The 16,650-nt window shown below is 33.7% G+C and overlaps 1 protein-coding gene across 1 annotated transcript in view; it reads left to right on the top strand.

Moving 5' to 3' along the window:
• Nucleotides 1-1,946, top strand: part of LOC118205407 (uncharacterized) — a 32,626-nt gene extending 30,680 nt beyond the window's left edge. Inside the window, exon 8 of the mRNA XM_085823101.1 lies at nt 693-1,946. Coding sequence (XP_085679227.1) covers nt 693-850 — 158 coding nt within the window. The 3' untranslated portion in view covers nt 851-1,946. The remainder of the gene's footprint in view (nt 1-692) is intronic.
• The last annotated feature ends 14,704 nt before the right edge of the window (nt 1,947-16,650 follow it).

Raw genomic sequence — 16,650 nt, 5'->3', positions numbered from 1 at the left:
GTGCCCTCTTGTAGACTGATAGGTTTCCGGAGATGGAAAACCTGATAAATTAATAGTGTCTCTCCGTGATTCGAACCACGGATCTTCCAGTGCTAGCTGGACGTGCTACCATATACATCACGAAAGCTTGCAATGGGGTATATGGTAATTCTTTGCAATATAAACTTTTTAAATTTCAGGGTTTAAAGGAATTTTGTATTTTTAATATGTAGTTTTCTGTACCTCATTCTCACAATACAATGGATTTTGCTTTTTTTTATACAGTTTCTTCTATGCTATTCTTAAAATTAAAAATGTTATTTTGTTTCAGAATATTTCGTTCATTTTAATAAATTAAAATGCATCAAATTTATTCATTCATGTAAGTGCAATTACATTACGATAATATTCAAGAAGCTCAAGCCTTTGAAATTGTTCAATATTGAGTCGCCTAGCAACAAGCTTTTATTCTAGATTTTCCTTTCTGATATCTATGTTTTTGGCTGCCATATATATAAAGATTACACGCTTCAGATAATTTTGTACGATAAAAATAAACATAAGACATATTTCAATTAAAAAATACATGAAAAAAAACCTGATTCGATACTATGCAGTGTCTTTCATTCAGTTAATAGGCTGCTTTGCGTGCAAAGCGCAATTTCACTTTATTTATACTATCTTATATCAATGTATCTTTTTTCTTTCTGCAGGTCTCAAAAGAGCACAAACACCATACACGAAGCGCGTGCTTCGGATAGCACGCGATGCACATAAATTCGTGACAGACCGTGAAAAGTACTGGAAGAACAGAGAGCGCTTCATTCGCTATGCTACTCCTGACTCTGAGGACGATCTTCGCAAGTCCTAATGATACATTCATTACATTTCTCGCAGCTTGTGATGAGAAGAATCAGCAAACCTTCGCAAGAACGCCCGATATTGCACTTTTCGCAGTAATACGTCTATGGATTGCATTATATTACAATTACCTGTAATTTTTAAAAATTTAATTAACGATTTTCTATTATTCATCAGCCATTGAGATATTGTGATGGGCAGAATGAATTCACCAAAATGCCAAAGTTTAAAAAAAAAGTAATTTAAAACAGTAAACACATACAGTAAAATATGAATGACTGTTTTTCATAGTATTAAGAATAAAAGGCTATATTTTTTTTCTTAAGAAATATAGTATTCTACTGAAAAATAAAATTATAGAAAAATGTTAAGTAATTTTAATAAAATGCTATAATCCTTTTTTAAGAAATATAGTATTCAACTGCGAAATAAAATTATATAAAAATGTTTTATTAAGAATTACGTGCAACCAAACTGGAAGAAAAACCTTTTCAGGGCAAAATTCAAAATTAGGTAAAAAAGCAACCTTCTTGCAGTATAGATTTTAAATGAAATCAGTTTCCACTGTGATCCTTCTTCTTCCGGAGAAAAAATATTTTTGCTATAAAAATTGCGCAAACGTTTTTTAATCCTAATTTGGTAATTCTAGTTAATTAATTAGAGTTTTCTTTATTTTTAGATACAAATTTATTTTCTTTACTTTTAAATTTTCGAAACATCTTTCTTATTTACATGCCATTCCTCAAAGAATCTTACTAATATATAATAAAAAGAAAGAAACATATTTTTTGCGAAGTAAAAAAGTAATATTTTACAATCAATTATGTGGCATTCGATACAGGATAGATAAATTTGATATGATAGCTTAATAAATAACAGGCATAGTTATTTTGCATTTTTATTCTATTTCGTCGTGTTTGTGCTGTAAGATATTAATTGTTGTGAAACGTTTCTTGTGCAATGTCAAATTAAATGTTTTATAAAAAAAAGAAAGTATCTGTAAACATTCTGGCTACAAAACATCGCATCCGAACAGAAAATTTCATTTTAAAATCTTTTTGTAAAAAGATTAATATTTCGACGTTAATTTATATAAAATATTTTAAACGTTAATTTATAATAACGTTCGACGTTAATTTATATAAATATAAATAATATAATAATTATATAAAATATTTTTTATTTATTCAGTTATTGTTAAAATTCCCTGCTTAAAATTTTAAAATTTGAGGAGCAGTATGTAAATTTGTGTAAGTTTTTTTCCTTGTAATCTTTTTTTCTTCTTACAAATGAAACTTCGTTCAAATTTTATTTTATTATGTTTCTAGCTATAGCTAAACACAGTAATAAAAGTTTACAATGTAGATACCTCTCTACTTCTGCGAGTTTTTTTCTGGTAGATAGCGAAATGTATCCTTTCGCTCTAACTAGATGCCTGACGTAATCCCTTAAGAGCCTAACAATGAGAGAAATCCGGAAATCGCATTTCTCCGTTGACATAAAACTGGAGATGGAGAATTACAGGGAAGTAATCAATAAAGCTTTATTTATATTGTTGCGTGCGTACGGGTTCGTTATGAAATGAATGCACAAGTCCGATGAAAAATGAACAAAAATTTATTATTATCACAACAAAAATGCTTAAATTTTCTCAAATTATCATGCAGTATTACAATATCTCACAGTAGTTATCTTTTAACTACTCAAATGTCCAATAGAACGTAATTCAAAACAGCTAAAGAACGCTAATCCGCGAATTCGCTACAATCAACAAGAGCAGTTTTCTAAACAACAACAAATTAAGCATCTACTACAAACTGAGATGTTTTCCTCCTTTTATAAGATTTTAAAATCACGCGCTAGAATTTTCCAGTACTTTCTCGAAATCAAAAAGAGATATTTATTTATTTAATGCACGCGCTCTTGTATTTTCAATTTTCCGGCTTAGCTTTCTTTTAATATTCGTCACGCGCTGCACTGCGCGAGAAATAAAACCATTTAATTTATAATTGAAGTAACATTAGGTTTTTAAATACCAAATTCGTAACACTATGCAAAGATGAAAATACGTCTTTTACTATGTCGAAGCTGTATTTTACCAGGCTAATAACGAAACATGTAGTTATAAATATTTTTGCGATCAGAAATCAAGCCCAAGAAACTCATTCTCTGATCATCAAGCTCACCATCCCATTTTCCGTAGTTTATGCTCAAAAAAGGGTTGCTAGTCTCGAAACATAATTTACGTTGATTCGCTTTTAATACGTCATCTACTGCAAATACTTTGCTTTACTTTTTCATTCGCGTCTGCTCCCATTTAGCAAAATATAAGATATTTATGTATCTTGTGTTTGATATTGGTTAACAAACTAAACTATTTAAAAGCAATAGACGCAGTTCTTAAGAACATTATTATTTTACTTTTTAATCTGATTCTAAACACTGAATTTATATTATGATATATTTAATTAAAATCACAAATTTTTTTTAGAATTATATTACATATTTTTTCACTTTTCTTACATAGAGAAGATATAAAATGTTTCCATGTTATTCTTATGTGTATTTGTCTAGTATTTTATAAAATATTTCGCTTTTCTACGTGGGCCATCTCTATTGATAATGTCTGCTGTTAAAAGTCCTTTTGAGTGACAGTTAAAACCCATTCAGATTATGAACCCATTCAGATTTTTTATTTTAATTTATTTCTTTTGTAAGCGAAGATAATTTTCCTGTAAAACTGGAAGAGAAAAAATAAAAGCCTTCTTCAAATAAAGGCTCCTTTTTCTGCTTAAGCACATAATTCCATTATTAAGGTCGTTGGAACCTCTAAAGGAATACTAAGTAATTATGTAACAATGCTTGATATTTTGGTTGCCCAAAAATTAATACTTCTGTTGCAAAGTAAACGCAGTGGAAGATTTGAATAAAAATAACATCTCTTTCATGTGCTAAGAAATACATAAATTTGCAAATGTGAGATAATATTCCTTATAGTCAAAGAATTTGGTATGAAAATGATTTGTCCTCCCTTTTTTTTGGGGGGGGGGCGACTTAAATGAAAAATTGTTATGATTTCATACAGCAGTATTAAAGCCACTGAATAAGTACTTTGATTTCAATTTAGTCTACAGTGGAACCTCTTTAAGATTATGAGACGTATTATGAAATGCCATCAGACGACAGTCCATGATTCTAGACAATTTTAGTTTTTAATCTAGGGGGCCGACCTACAAAACATGACTAGCGGATATTGTCGATACCGATGTTTGCGTATTGCGAAATATTGATTACTTTCAAATGTAGTAAGTAACCTATGCATGCGTTCGCTATTAAAGGCATCACTGTTTTGTGATATGACAATAAAGTAATATATTCCATTCTAGATTAAGACATTTTATTTAAATCATCCCAATTTAAAGAGAGTTTAATGGCAGTTTCATTAACTTATGAAGTTATAAGGTATTTTCTCTCTCCTTCCAGCATGCCTTCTTGATGTAATGATAACACACTCGATGCGTATTCGAGAGGTCCAGGTTCGAGTCCCGGCGACGGCATTGCTCATTTTTCATGTCTTTTGCATCAAAATAACCTAATGACTCTATAAATGGCGAAGTAAAAAAGTGGCGGACAAGCATTCGTCAACACTAGAATTTGGCAATTGGAACCCCTAATCCCTTGTTGCTCTTTAAAAGGGGGGAGAATATAAGGTATTTTCTCTCTTCTTCCAGCACGCATTCGTGGTAGTACACTCAACGCGTATTCGAAAGGTCCCACAAAGTGCATTTGATAAAATCGTGGTGCAGGTTTTATAGTAATAGCTAATGAAATAAACTGATTAATTTACTGTAGTGTGAAACCTAATAGGAATATATTTTGACATATTTGGTTATAATATTTCGGAGCAAATATTACGATTTTTAAAGTGTAAATGAACTTACATACATATTAAAGGAAAAGAGCTAACTTATTTAAAATTTAAAACCGAAACTCTCTTTCGTAATTTGAAATATGATGCAAAAACAAATGATTAATTAGGAAAAAGAAGGATATCCCTCTTCGGAAGACCATTTAGGTGCATTAAAGCAAAAAAAAAAAAAAAGATAAAGTTACAAAATGTTTCAAAGCTTTACGCAAGTGCTGAAATGTTAAATTCCAGAATTTGGATCAAGTCCAATTCTCTTGAAACAATGAGCTGCTTTGGAAGAAGAAGACAAAAACTGAAAATGACAACTAATAATTCTAGTATCTAGAAAGCTTCTTTCGAACCAAATGCCATCCGTTAGTAGCTTAGATATCTGTAACAAGCGAGCTGAGGTAACTAATTAAGCTTTTTTTTATATAAACACGATCTTCTGAAACATTGCCATCTCTCGATGTCAAAAAGTCCACCTCGGAAACCGCTGGAATGAAGAAAGTGTTGGATATTTATACTCTCAAGGGTACAGAGGTAGACTGAAGTCTCCGAATTCTGGGTTCTTTTTTTAACCGGAATTCTTTCTGAAGAAGTGAGTCGATAGATTATCACAAGAGCACTTCTGTTATTATATTCTCTTCATCGTTTAGCAACTCGGACGAAAACTACTACTTTTTCATGCAATTTTTGTAACAGAACTAAGCTTCCATAATTGCCTCGCAAATCTGAATTCCATACATTTTGTTTTACTGCGATAACGACATTTCTTTTAAATATTAAAAAAACTTTCAATCTCTTCCATCAAATTATTCTGAAAGGTAGTAAAAAATAATATCCCTGAAGGTCTCCGAAAATCCATTAAAGAATTTGTAACAGAAGTAAGATGTAATGGACATGTAAGAATTCTTGACTACGCAAGTCATCAAGTAACAGTGCGAAATAATAATGGGAATCGACTATCAAAAACCAGTAGTTTAATTTTTATTAATTTTTAAAAGGTATAGAGAGCCCTTAATTTAAAATGATAGAATTAAGTTTTTGCTGCAACAGAAAATTCGTTAAAATGTGTAGCATTCACAATTTCACGACTGGAAAACTTTGATGTATACCTCTTACAACTCAATAATAGACGACACTTAAAGAATGTTCAAAATTGAGGTTCTTAAAGTTTCAAAGAGTCCATCAAAACGTCCATTACAAAACAAAATTTTTAATAAAAAGAAATACTTTCTCATACATATAAGCTAAATATATTAATGAGGCGTCTTAACGTTTTTGGATTTTTTACCTTCTTAGGAGAAATAAAATGCGTTTCTATTTTAAACCTTCTTAGGAGGTTTAAAATAAGGTAAAAATTAAATTTTTATTTAATATTTTTATTTAATAAGGTAAAAATTTAATTTTTACCTTATTAAATAAAATGCGTTTCTATTTTATTTTTATTTAATTTTTGTTTTAAATTCCACCAGGCTCCAAGTAGTAAAATCGCTGAACACTGATAGTTTGAAATGGGTTCGAATCCAGGAGAAAGGTTTAGCCTGGCTGCATAGAGGTTTTGTAGTTTTTCTTTTGTGTATGTGACCATGAGCCAGTTTCCCTTATAAAATCCTTTATGAAGATATTCACCCCTTAGGTAGATAGCCTTCGAGTGTTTGTCATAATCTAAATAACAGTAATTATTTATTTTTATGGAAAAGTAATGGATAAAAATGAGGTATGCAAGACGATTCCTGGTATATAGTTATATAAAACTAGACGAACTCGCACAAATGATTCTCTGTCTCTCTTTCGTGTAGTCCATCTTTATCCATCATTTCATTCATGTAGTCCATCATTTCTTTTACTTGTCTGTCTTATATTATGCTGTAATCTATGTATACTACCCTTATGTATATATTTTAATGTCATGATTAAGATTAAGTTTTGGTCTTTTCCGATGCTTTTAGAGAAAGATTCGACAGATTTCTTTGCGTAGAAAAAACGAAAAAGGAGGAAAAGGTGTCATTATAGAAATGATTATATAATTGCACCGATTATCGTCTTCCATGTCAACGATTTTTTTAAAAATAACGTTGATATTTGATCTAACATTATTACTTCTACCATTACTATGTCTTGAAAAAATCAAGAAATATAACTAAAAGAATGTACATAAATTAATAAAAAGAAAAAAATCTGAAAGTTTTCAGACTTTATATTACGCCCAAAGGGGCGTTTTATTAATTTGTACACATATACACGTTTCGAGAGCATTTGGGCTAAAAATATTTAAAAACAGTATATCTTTAGAATTTCCGATAGATAGTCTCGCAGGCTAGGGATAAAAATGGTTTATTCCGTACATTGTTGCCGCTGCTGGCTTTGAAATCTTCGAGTTTTTTTAATAAAAAATTCATTGCAAAATATGAAACAGATAATAAAATAAATTTGAAATTCAGAATTCGGGCTTTCAAGTGCAGATATTCGGGTGGAGGACTACATTATTCAGAATTTGATGGCTCTAGGTACCGTTGTTTTTTTCATAATGCGAGAAACATATATACATTCATGCATATTCTTCACTATTGAATTTCTTTAAATATAATAGCGGGCGATAATATTTGGTGGCAGCAATTTGAAAAGTGATTGAATACTTTTAGTGATTCGACGCAAAATGCCGTTTGCAGACTAATAACACTTCTGGGCTAACGCCTCTTTAGGCTAATAAGTTAGTTCAGATTTAATTTTCTATGCAGGTGATAAGTGATGAAGGATGGAGGCATCTGGCGCCTACTAGAGTTGTGAAGGTGTACGCCATTCGTCTGAATTTAACAAGTTAACTGCCAGAGCAAAATCGGCTAAAATACTCTGTCGAGCCATTTTTTTAATTTTAGTGTTTCGTTCCTAAAAATCAGTTCATTACCTAGTCTGAACGTACGCTTATGAGTATTTAATAAATAGATAAATAAATAATAATAAATAGATAAATAATAAATATACTAACAACTTAATTCACCGTGAAGTAACACAAGAAAGCATTGTCTTGATAGTAAAAATTAGTAAAATTGGACAAATAATATGTTACAATATAAATAGTAAAACAGCATATATGAATAACTTAGTGAATGTATAAACATCTTAAAATGTATCAATAGTCCTGTATTCTTTTAATAAACAACCTCTTTAATTAAAACTTTATTGTCTTACTTCTAAATAAATAATAATTACTTAAAAAGTGTAACTTTCTTTAGTTGCATAAAGTAGTAACAAACACCTAACAGACGATAAGTGAAATATCGCTCCGTCTGAAGTGAATTACAGAGTCTTGAAAAGGTTAAAATGATCTTTTTATTAAAATCAGAATTTGAACATAAACGCACGTTTTGTGCTCACATAGGCGGAAGCATGCTTCATCTTACAATCCAAAACCCTCGAGTTAAATACTATCTAAATAATTTGCATTCTGGTGAGAAAACGGAAAGAAGAAGTGATAGTAAAGACTGTAATTATAAATAACTGGTTAATTCAAAGTGATAGTAACCGTACAACTTTAAAGTTACTGCCGCAAAATCATATAACAATTTATAGAAAAAAGCTTCCAGAAGCCGGAAAACAAGAATACAGGGCAACTTATTGAAGCTGTAGAAATAATTTTAACCGTATAAATTTGTGCATGTGTGAAGCACCGAAGACTCACACGGCTTCAAACAATACAAAACCTGTGAATCACATTCGATGCACACGGATACGAAAAGTAAGGACGCTGTGAATTATCTGTAATGCGCATGGCAATCTATGAGTTAAGAATTTATCTAAATTATACGGGCATGCAAGGGCTAGATGGTTAGATACAATAGTTATTTATTTGGAGACATAGACTGCGAGAAACGTTTTGCAATACCGGAACATGAAACATGGGACGTAAAATATAAAATACAAATGTAAATGTAAATACGTGTAAAACATATATAACAACAGAAAACATAAAAAAAAAAAAAAAAAAAAAAAGGAAAAAAGAAATAGATATAAAACACTGCACATAAATGCATAAAAAATAGTAAGCAGTTATACAAGGAAGATAAAAGTTTGCTCATAGCTCAGTACAGTTTACGCTTTAAACAAGTTATTCAGTGTTCACTAATTATGCTCACACGGAGTCGCATACACACAATCCGCACAGATGTGACCATACTAGATGAGACATGCAAGTTTTGTACAGAGGGATGCCTTGCTTAGTGAACGTGACAGATGTCCTGTCCTTGGGCTAATAATGAATCTAGGAGTTTGCAGATTATGGTGATTGTTACTCGATTTGTAACTAGAATACTTTTGTATGTTACCGTGTTGTTTGGGTTATTTGGAGATACTCTTAGATGCAGGGATGGTAACAGATTATGTAGTAATCAGTGTTGCTCTCTCAGCTGCAAACGCAGACCTCAGTATTGGTGATGTCATACCTTTTAAAGTAACTTGGAAAAGGACCTTGGCCTGTGATAGAACGTGTGAATTGTGGAATGGAAGTGTGGCGGTAAAAGAAGATGTTTGGAATGAAGGAGTAAACACGACGTCCAGTGTTGCTGTTATTCCATTCTTACTGCCAGAAGTTTAATGCCTCACGGTGTACATTTAAGATGGGACGAGGACGCTGATATGGGGCATTGCCTTGAGCCAATGTCGCACACCGTCTCTTTGGCGAGCTGATCAGAAGCTTCTTTGCATTCGAGTTTATACTGTGCTTTTACCCACACATGTCTTTATTGTATGTCTGTTATTGCATAAGTTACACTTGGTTGGCCATTATGAGAGGACAGATATGCCGAAGATTTAGGATGGCAAAAAGACATGATTTACTGTCATAGTAAATAACTGTACGTGGATTATTTTTTGTTGTACGTCATTCAGTAACCCTTAGGAAGTCCAGTGTCTCTGCCTGGCATCTGCAGAGGATTCCGTACCTCTCCTACAACTGCATTAAATGTATTTTCTGGGCTTCCGCCCCTGCACTTGACAGTACAGAGCGAGAGTGTTGTGGTGAGAGTGATCAGACTAAAACAAGACGTTACTATTTGAAGTAAGACTTATGTATCCTCGGTCTACGAAAATCATATTGCCCACTCTCCTTGCCACACTGCAGACTTCGATATAGAAGTAAACTGTAATCCTCCAAGTGCATTGCAATTCTTAGCCGTCTATACTGATGGCTACAAAGGAGAACTCGGGACTGCCAGTGCCTGGTGTGCAATAGAGAGTGACCACATAATCCATTCCTGGGCTAAGAAGCTTCATCCCAGTAACTCGGTGTTTCAAGCAAAATTTACAGCCTTAAAGGCAGCTCTGCATTTTACTGCTAACAATGGCATGTATAAAGTAACTAGAAAGCCCGGCTTTCATACGAAATGACCGCTGTTATAGATATTTATAAATTGTAATTAAAATGATTTGTGCAGAGGTGTCTGCTAATTTAAACTGAATTACCCAGGGCAGGCGGCGAGGACGCCCCTTTGCTTACTGCCCTACTGGGTTTCCCCCTTCTACTTGCTTAATTGCTTAAAGTAAACTGCAATGAAGAAAACCACTGGCGATACGTTTTTTAAGAGCTACCGCTAGCTCAATAAATAAAGGTGATTTAAATAATAAAATGTTAATTCACATGTCAAAGATCTCTTTGTACACAACATTTCTTGTGTAGATCTTTCCATCATTATTTTTAATTTTACGTCCGTTCTTTCACGAACTCTTGAACAGGCAACATTAAGTTGACCGTGTCCAAATGCAAGGTCAGGCAAAAAAATGCCAACACGCTTAAGCGTTTGGCCCTGAGACTTATGGACGGTCATAGCAAAGGCAAGTTTTACAAGAAATTGTCTACGTCTCGATAGAAACGGCAACCCTGTACCGTGGCAACTTCACCCCATTGGTTAGTACGCAAGCAACTAATAAACTCTCGGCGACAAACATACACTTAAGCCGCACATATATATATATGGAAGGAAGTAACATCATCTCTTCTGAAACGCCTGGCTTCCGGGCTTAGCGAAGCACACCGTTGTATTCTGCAGGTCCGTGGCACGCCATTTTGACCATTCGTGTCTTCGTGTGACTTTAGCCGAGATATTAATTAAAAACTAATTTTTCCCTACATTTTCCACTTTCTTTCTTGGGTTTTCCCTATTAGAGGGATTTGGCTACGTGCCAAATTCTTTTTTCTCGAATATCTTCGGAACGGCGCCGAGTTGAAGTTCGAGACGCGTATCCTCGGATTCCAAAAAATTCTCTGAATCCATCGATACCGTTCTCATCTTCGTACGACTTTAATAAGCCGAGATATTAATTAAAAACTGCGGAAACGTTAATTTCCGCTCTCATTTTTCCGAGTGGCAACAATAAACTATCGGCGACACACACTTTAGCCGCTTATATATAAAAGGATTTATACAGACTCACTGTCAAGCTTCATATCATGGACAAGGAGGCGATCGAAAACCGTATCAAATTTGTGTGTAATCACAGAAATCTGGAAGTTACCTGCGATAACTTAGAAAAACTTAAGTAACTTATACTTTCTGAGTTTCATGCTTATCAAAATTCATTTAATCCAAATAATGCGACTGAAGTTCACTTAGCCCACGTCAATGCTATGGAAAAGGATTTACAAATCTTAGAATTATACATTAATGAAATGAAACAAAAAGGAACCTTAAATAATCCAACAGAGGAAACAAATCAATCTGATATTACTGCTAATCAAAAATCTAGAATCAAAAAGAAAACCACAATAGATAAAGAAGGATACATAATCCCTAGAAAAACTCATAAGAGAACTCTATCAAATTCCGAAATTGAAGAACCAGCTCAAAAAAATAAATTCGAGGAACGAAACCCTGAAGACAATATGGAAGCAGAGGAAGATGAATTTATTACACCCAACAAAAAAGCAGGACATATTCCCCCTATAGTCTTAGCAGACTTCACGGGGAATTGGGATAAGATGAAAGAAGATTTTGAAGAGCAATTAAATATCAAAAAATATCGTGGAAACCTAAGTGGAGGTACACTCACCATAAGAATTTATGACTCAGATCACTACCGCACAGTTACTGAATACCTAACTAAACTACATATTCCTTTGCATACTTTTAAACTCAACAGTTAAAAGCCTATCAAGGCAATAATTAAAAAACTTCCAAAAACAGCTGATATGGAACTAATCAAAAACGAAATTGCCCAAGAAGGTATCCCAATTCAAAAAATTCGACAAGTAATTCACACTATTGAAGGAAAGCAAGTTCATCTTCCTGTTTTTATAGCAGAATGTACTAGAAATAAAGAAGGTAAAAGAATATATGATCTAAAGAAACTCAGAGGTCTGGATGTCTTTATCAAACCTTTTAGCTCGGCCTGGACACGTGCAGTGCCATAAGTGCCAAAGGTACGGGCACACACGGGATAAATGTCACTATAAACCTCGCTGTTTAAAATGTGCAGAACCTCATGAAACATTCACTTGTAAACAAACAAAAAATGACAACAAACCCCCTGTCTGTGCCCTCTGTGGGCAAAATCACGTTTCTTCCTTCAAAGGTTGCAGTAAACATCCTTAAAATGTTCAGAAGCAAATCGAAGAATTTAAAGATTTAAAAGAAGAAAAGAAAAAAGAACAATTTAAATTTAATAAACTCCTCGACCAATCTAAATGCCGGACGCTCATCACGTGTTTCTGCTCTTCTAGACTCACCCAGAAGCTTAGACTTTCAATTCGTCTCTCGCCGCCATTTATATAATCACCCATGCAATGCCATGATATGCAATTTAGCAAAACTTATTTTATGAGTTCTCTCATTTATTGATCTCGCCTTCGGTCGCGGTGTATTTTTAAATACACCTCTTAAATATTTAACTTTATGGCCTATGGTATAATGATAATGTACTGGTAAGAGCTCCTAGTAGCTAAAGCCAGCAGTAAAGATCCAAGACTATCAAGCTTGCAGGCCATTCAGGGCAAGGCATGGCCCATATATGTCCTATCTTCACAGATTTCACCTAGAAGACAGTGACCAATGTATTTGCGGCAGTACTGGTGACCCAGATCACCATTTGTTTGACTGCTCGCACACAGGGAATTCACATTTAAAAAGACCAACTGCAATCAATATGCCGGCATGGTTCAAGAACACAATTAAGAATAAATATGCGCTCAGCAGCACTTGAGATTGCACTACCATTGCTAAAAGCATTGCTGACAGCCTGGAGTGACTACTTTCCTTGAACACCGTGCCTTCAGGAGCCCGCTCCGTATATATAATAATTTACTTAATGTCCTGTGTTGTTTGTTTGATTGTTTGTTTTGCTGTTTTTAATTATTAGTCCAAAGGGATTTGAATCCCGAAGGACTATTAGTTTCGTTTTGGCATTTTGCGTCGGACTCATAAATGTCGGTTCACTTTTCAAACTGTTGCCACAAAATGTTAGAGTCCTGCATTATATTTGAAGAAATTAAATAAAGAAAAATCTGCATAAATGTATGTATATTTTTCGTATTGTGATAAAACAACGGTACATAGAGTCATCGAATTTTGAAAAAAAAAAAAAAAAAAAAAAAAAAAAAATCTGAAATGTTTCAGATTTTAAATTACGTCCAAAGGGGCGTTTTTTAACATTTTGTGTGTTACCTTTATTTATTAAATATCATGTTCCTCGCACTTAAACCATAAGATCCAGTGCAACAGCAATATCGCAAAATAGTTTTAAAACGAGCATATCTTTAGAATTTCCGATGCAGAGACTCACGCGCTGGAGATAAAAATGTTTTTTCTGCACAACGTTGCCATTGCTCGCTTTGAAATCCTTGAGTTTGTTAATCAAAAATTCGTCAAAGTTTTAAAAAATAGGAAATCGATCATAAAACAAATTTCAAATTTCAAATTTGGTCTTCCACATGCTCATATTCGTTGGAGGATTACGTTATTCAAAATTCGATGACTCTATGTACCGTTGTTTTATCACAATACGAGAAATATACATACATTTATGCAGATTTTTCTTTATTTAATTTCTTCAAATATAATGCAGGACTCTAACATTTTGTGGCAACAGTTTGAAAAGTGAACCGACATTTATGAGTCCGACGCAAAATGCCAAAACGAAACTAATAGTCCTTCGGGATTCAAATCCCTTTGGACTAATAACGTAATCCTCCAACGAATATGAGCATGTGGAAGACCAAATTTGAAATTTGAAATTTGTTTTATGATCGATTTCCTATTTTTTAAAACTTTGACGACTTTTTGATTAACAAACTCAAGGATTTCAAAGCGAGCAATGGCAACGTTGTGCAGAAAAAAACATTTTTATCTCCAGCGCGTGAGTCTCTGTATCGGAAATTCTAAAGATATGCTCGTTTTAAAACTATTTTGCGATATTGCTGTTGCACTGGATCTTATGGTTTAAGTGCGAGGAACATGATATTTAATAAAGAAAGGTAACACACAAAATGTTAAAAAACGCCCCTTTGGACGTAATTTAAAATCTGAAACATTTCAGATTTTTTTTTTTTTATTTAATATTATGATTAATCCAGAACTCATTTAATGTATTCCACAATTTGTAATGTATTTGATCATCCTTACATCTGTACCTGATTATTATAGCACATTCTTAATATAACTGTATACCTAACATGTAGCATAATATTAAAAATTGTTCCGCTAGTCTCAGCAGTCCCCACCATGCACCTTCTTTCCATGTTCTGGTCCTTATTTCAATGTTCCTCGTTTCGTGGCCAATCCCCGGAGGACACAGTACTAAGCTCTTTATTTATATTTATTTTTTAATTTCATCGACGGGACCCAACAGGGTGAAAAGCACCTAACCCAGTGGGCCAGCTGTTCCGTCGATGCCGAAAAGAAAGAAAGTGCCTCCGCCTGGAAGACGCTAGTGAATTGTTGGCTGAGTCCTTCCCAGATATTTGTAATTTGACGGTCTTTATATTGGACATAAGTACAGTCAAATCTTCCTCGATCTTTGACCAGTTAGTGTAAAATACATGCGTATCGCGCCGAAATGAGGTGTGTGTCTTGTGCTATTGATGTTGATGCATATTTCCTTGTCCATTGCAACCTGAATTCAGTTGATTGAGGCATTTCTGACGTTCGTAGATTGCTAGACTATACACTGTGTTGCAGAAAGCTGCATCTTTCCATAGCTGCAGGATACGTGTGACAGCGGCTTTCTGCTCCGCTCTTAGGTGCAATGAGAGCAAATGCGGGAGTACTGTTGCGGAATTAGTGGCTATAATATGATAATCCTAGCAGAGATTTAGTGCAAAGAACCATAGAATCATTAGGAGATGCTTCAACTTGCGGCCTCGCATTGGGAAGACCATATGGCTGCATACAGAACCATTTTTTAATGACTGTATAAATAGAAACCTCTCGCTGCGTAATTTTTTTTTCATCAAAATAGGTTCAAAAATTTAAAAATCTTTAATTACATATTTTAAATCTACATATATTTTAGAGTTAAAATATACAAAAACTTTTAGTAAAATAGCTTTTTTTTCAATATAAATTATATCATAAAAAAAGGTTGTCGGAAAATTTAAACTGAAGAATAAACATGTAAAAGCAAAATTTTGAAAATTAATCTTGGTTAAATTATGATTTATATTTCATGGTAAAACGTATATACTAATGAAAATATCCAAAATACTTACAAAACATTTATTAAAAAGGAAGTTTAGTATAATAAACTTCGAAACAAGGCTTGTGGCATCCTACCTCGCAATTTTTGCACCAAATACGCGTTTCTTTGCGAATTTTTTGCCAGTTTCAGTTTTTTTAGAACCAAACAGCACAATGTCTACGAGTATCTTTCTTAATGGATTGGGAGATATATGGCTAGCAAAATGTCGAGCAGTTAGTTTCATGGGATTGAGAGTTGAACTACAGACATCTCTGAACTTTGAAAAGAGCGCGCAAACCGTGCTACTATATTTCGCAGAAATATGGACAACCAAAATGGCATCTGTTAAACCAGATCTGAATAAGCAATTAAACATCACAGAAAAGCCAAAATGAAACCATGAACGGGAAAAGAGCGGGCTGCATAGTTAAATAAACGGAAAAAAAATGCATCTCCGCGAAAATTGCGAGTTGCGCAAATGTTGCTACTTCTACGTTGCCCGTGGAAATTGTGGGATACGCAGCGAGAGGGTTAATGACTGTATAATAGAGGATTTTGCTGATGAGCTAGTTTTGTCCCCTCTTGACATGCTGGAATTGCTGGGCTTTCCGAGTAATGGAGAATTTTCTATACCTAATTGTTAAACAGTAATTTATTTTCATGGACAGAAAAATAAAATAACGTTAATTAATTATCGAAATGAAAGAAAAATACTTTGAGCCAGAGCTCGAATTCGGATCTTTACTCTATGAAGAATATACTTTTTAGTATATATAACTTGTGGCAATTCATCGATAAAACTGTAAGCGACTTATCGCTGTGTTTAAGATGGAAAAGAAAGAATTGGTGTAAAAGACCCTTTTATTTAAAACTAAGTAAGCTGAACAGAAGGCACCCTTGGTGCTTCTAAATCAGCCATCAATTATGGCGACAACTGAACGCAGAATTTTAAAGCTAAAACTAATTATGTATTAGCCAAAGACGACACAGAGAAATTTGAACGAGAAAGTTGGCTCTTAAGCTTACATCGGCATGATAGTATTATCGGCAAGAATAAAGCAACGCCACTGACAGGAACTCTTTTTCTTAGAATAACAAGCTAGTAACATGGGCTTCAGCAAGCAGAACACGCTCTGTGTAAACAGTCTCAAAACCTCACTTAAGTACGCGGGAGCTAATTTACATTCTGGCAGGGAAACGGAAAGACAGAAGTAACCATAGGTAAAGGTAAAAGT

Source organism: Stegodyphus dumicola, chromosome 9 (genome assembly GCF_044657685.1).
Source record: "Stegodyphus dumicola isolate Sdum_Otavi_A_Nest chromosome 9, ASM4465768v1".
Taxonomy (NCBI): domain Eukaryota; kingdom Metazoa; phylum Arthropoda; class Arachnida; order Araneae; family Eresidae; genus Stegodyphus; species Stegodyphus dumicola.
The sequence above is the reverse complement of the archived record's forward strand: the minus strand, read 5'-3'. Positions and strand labels throughout refer to the sequence as shown.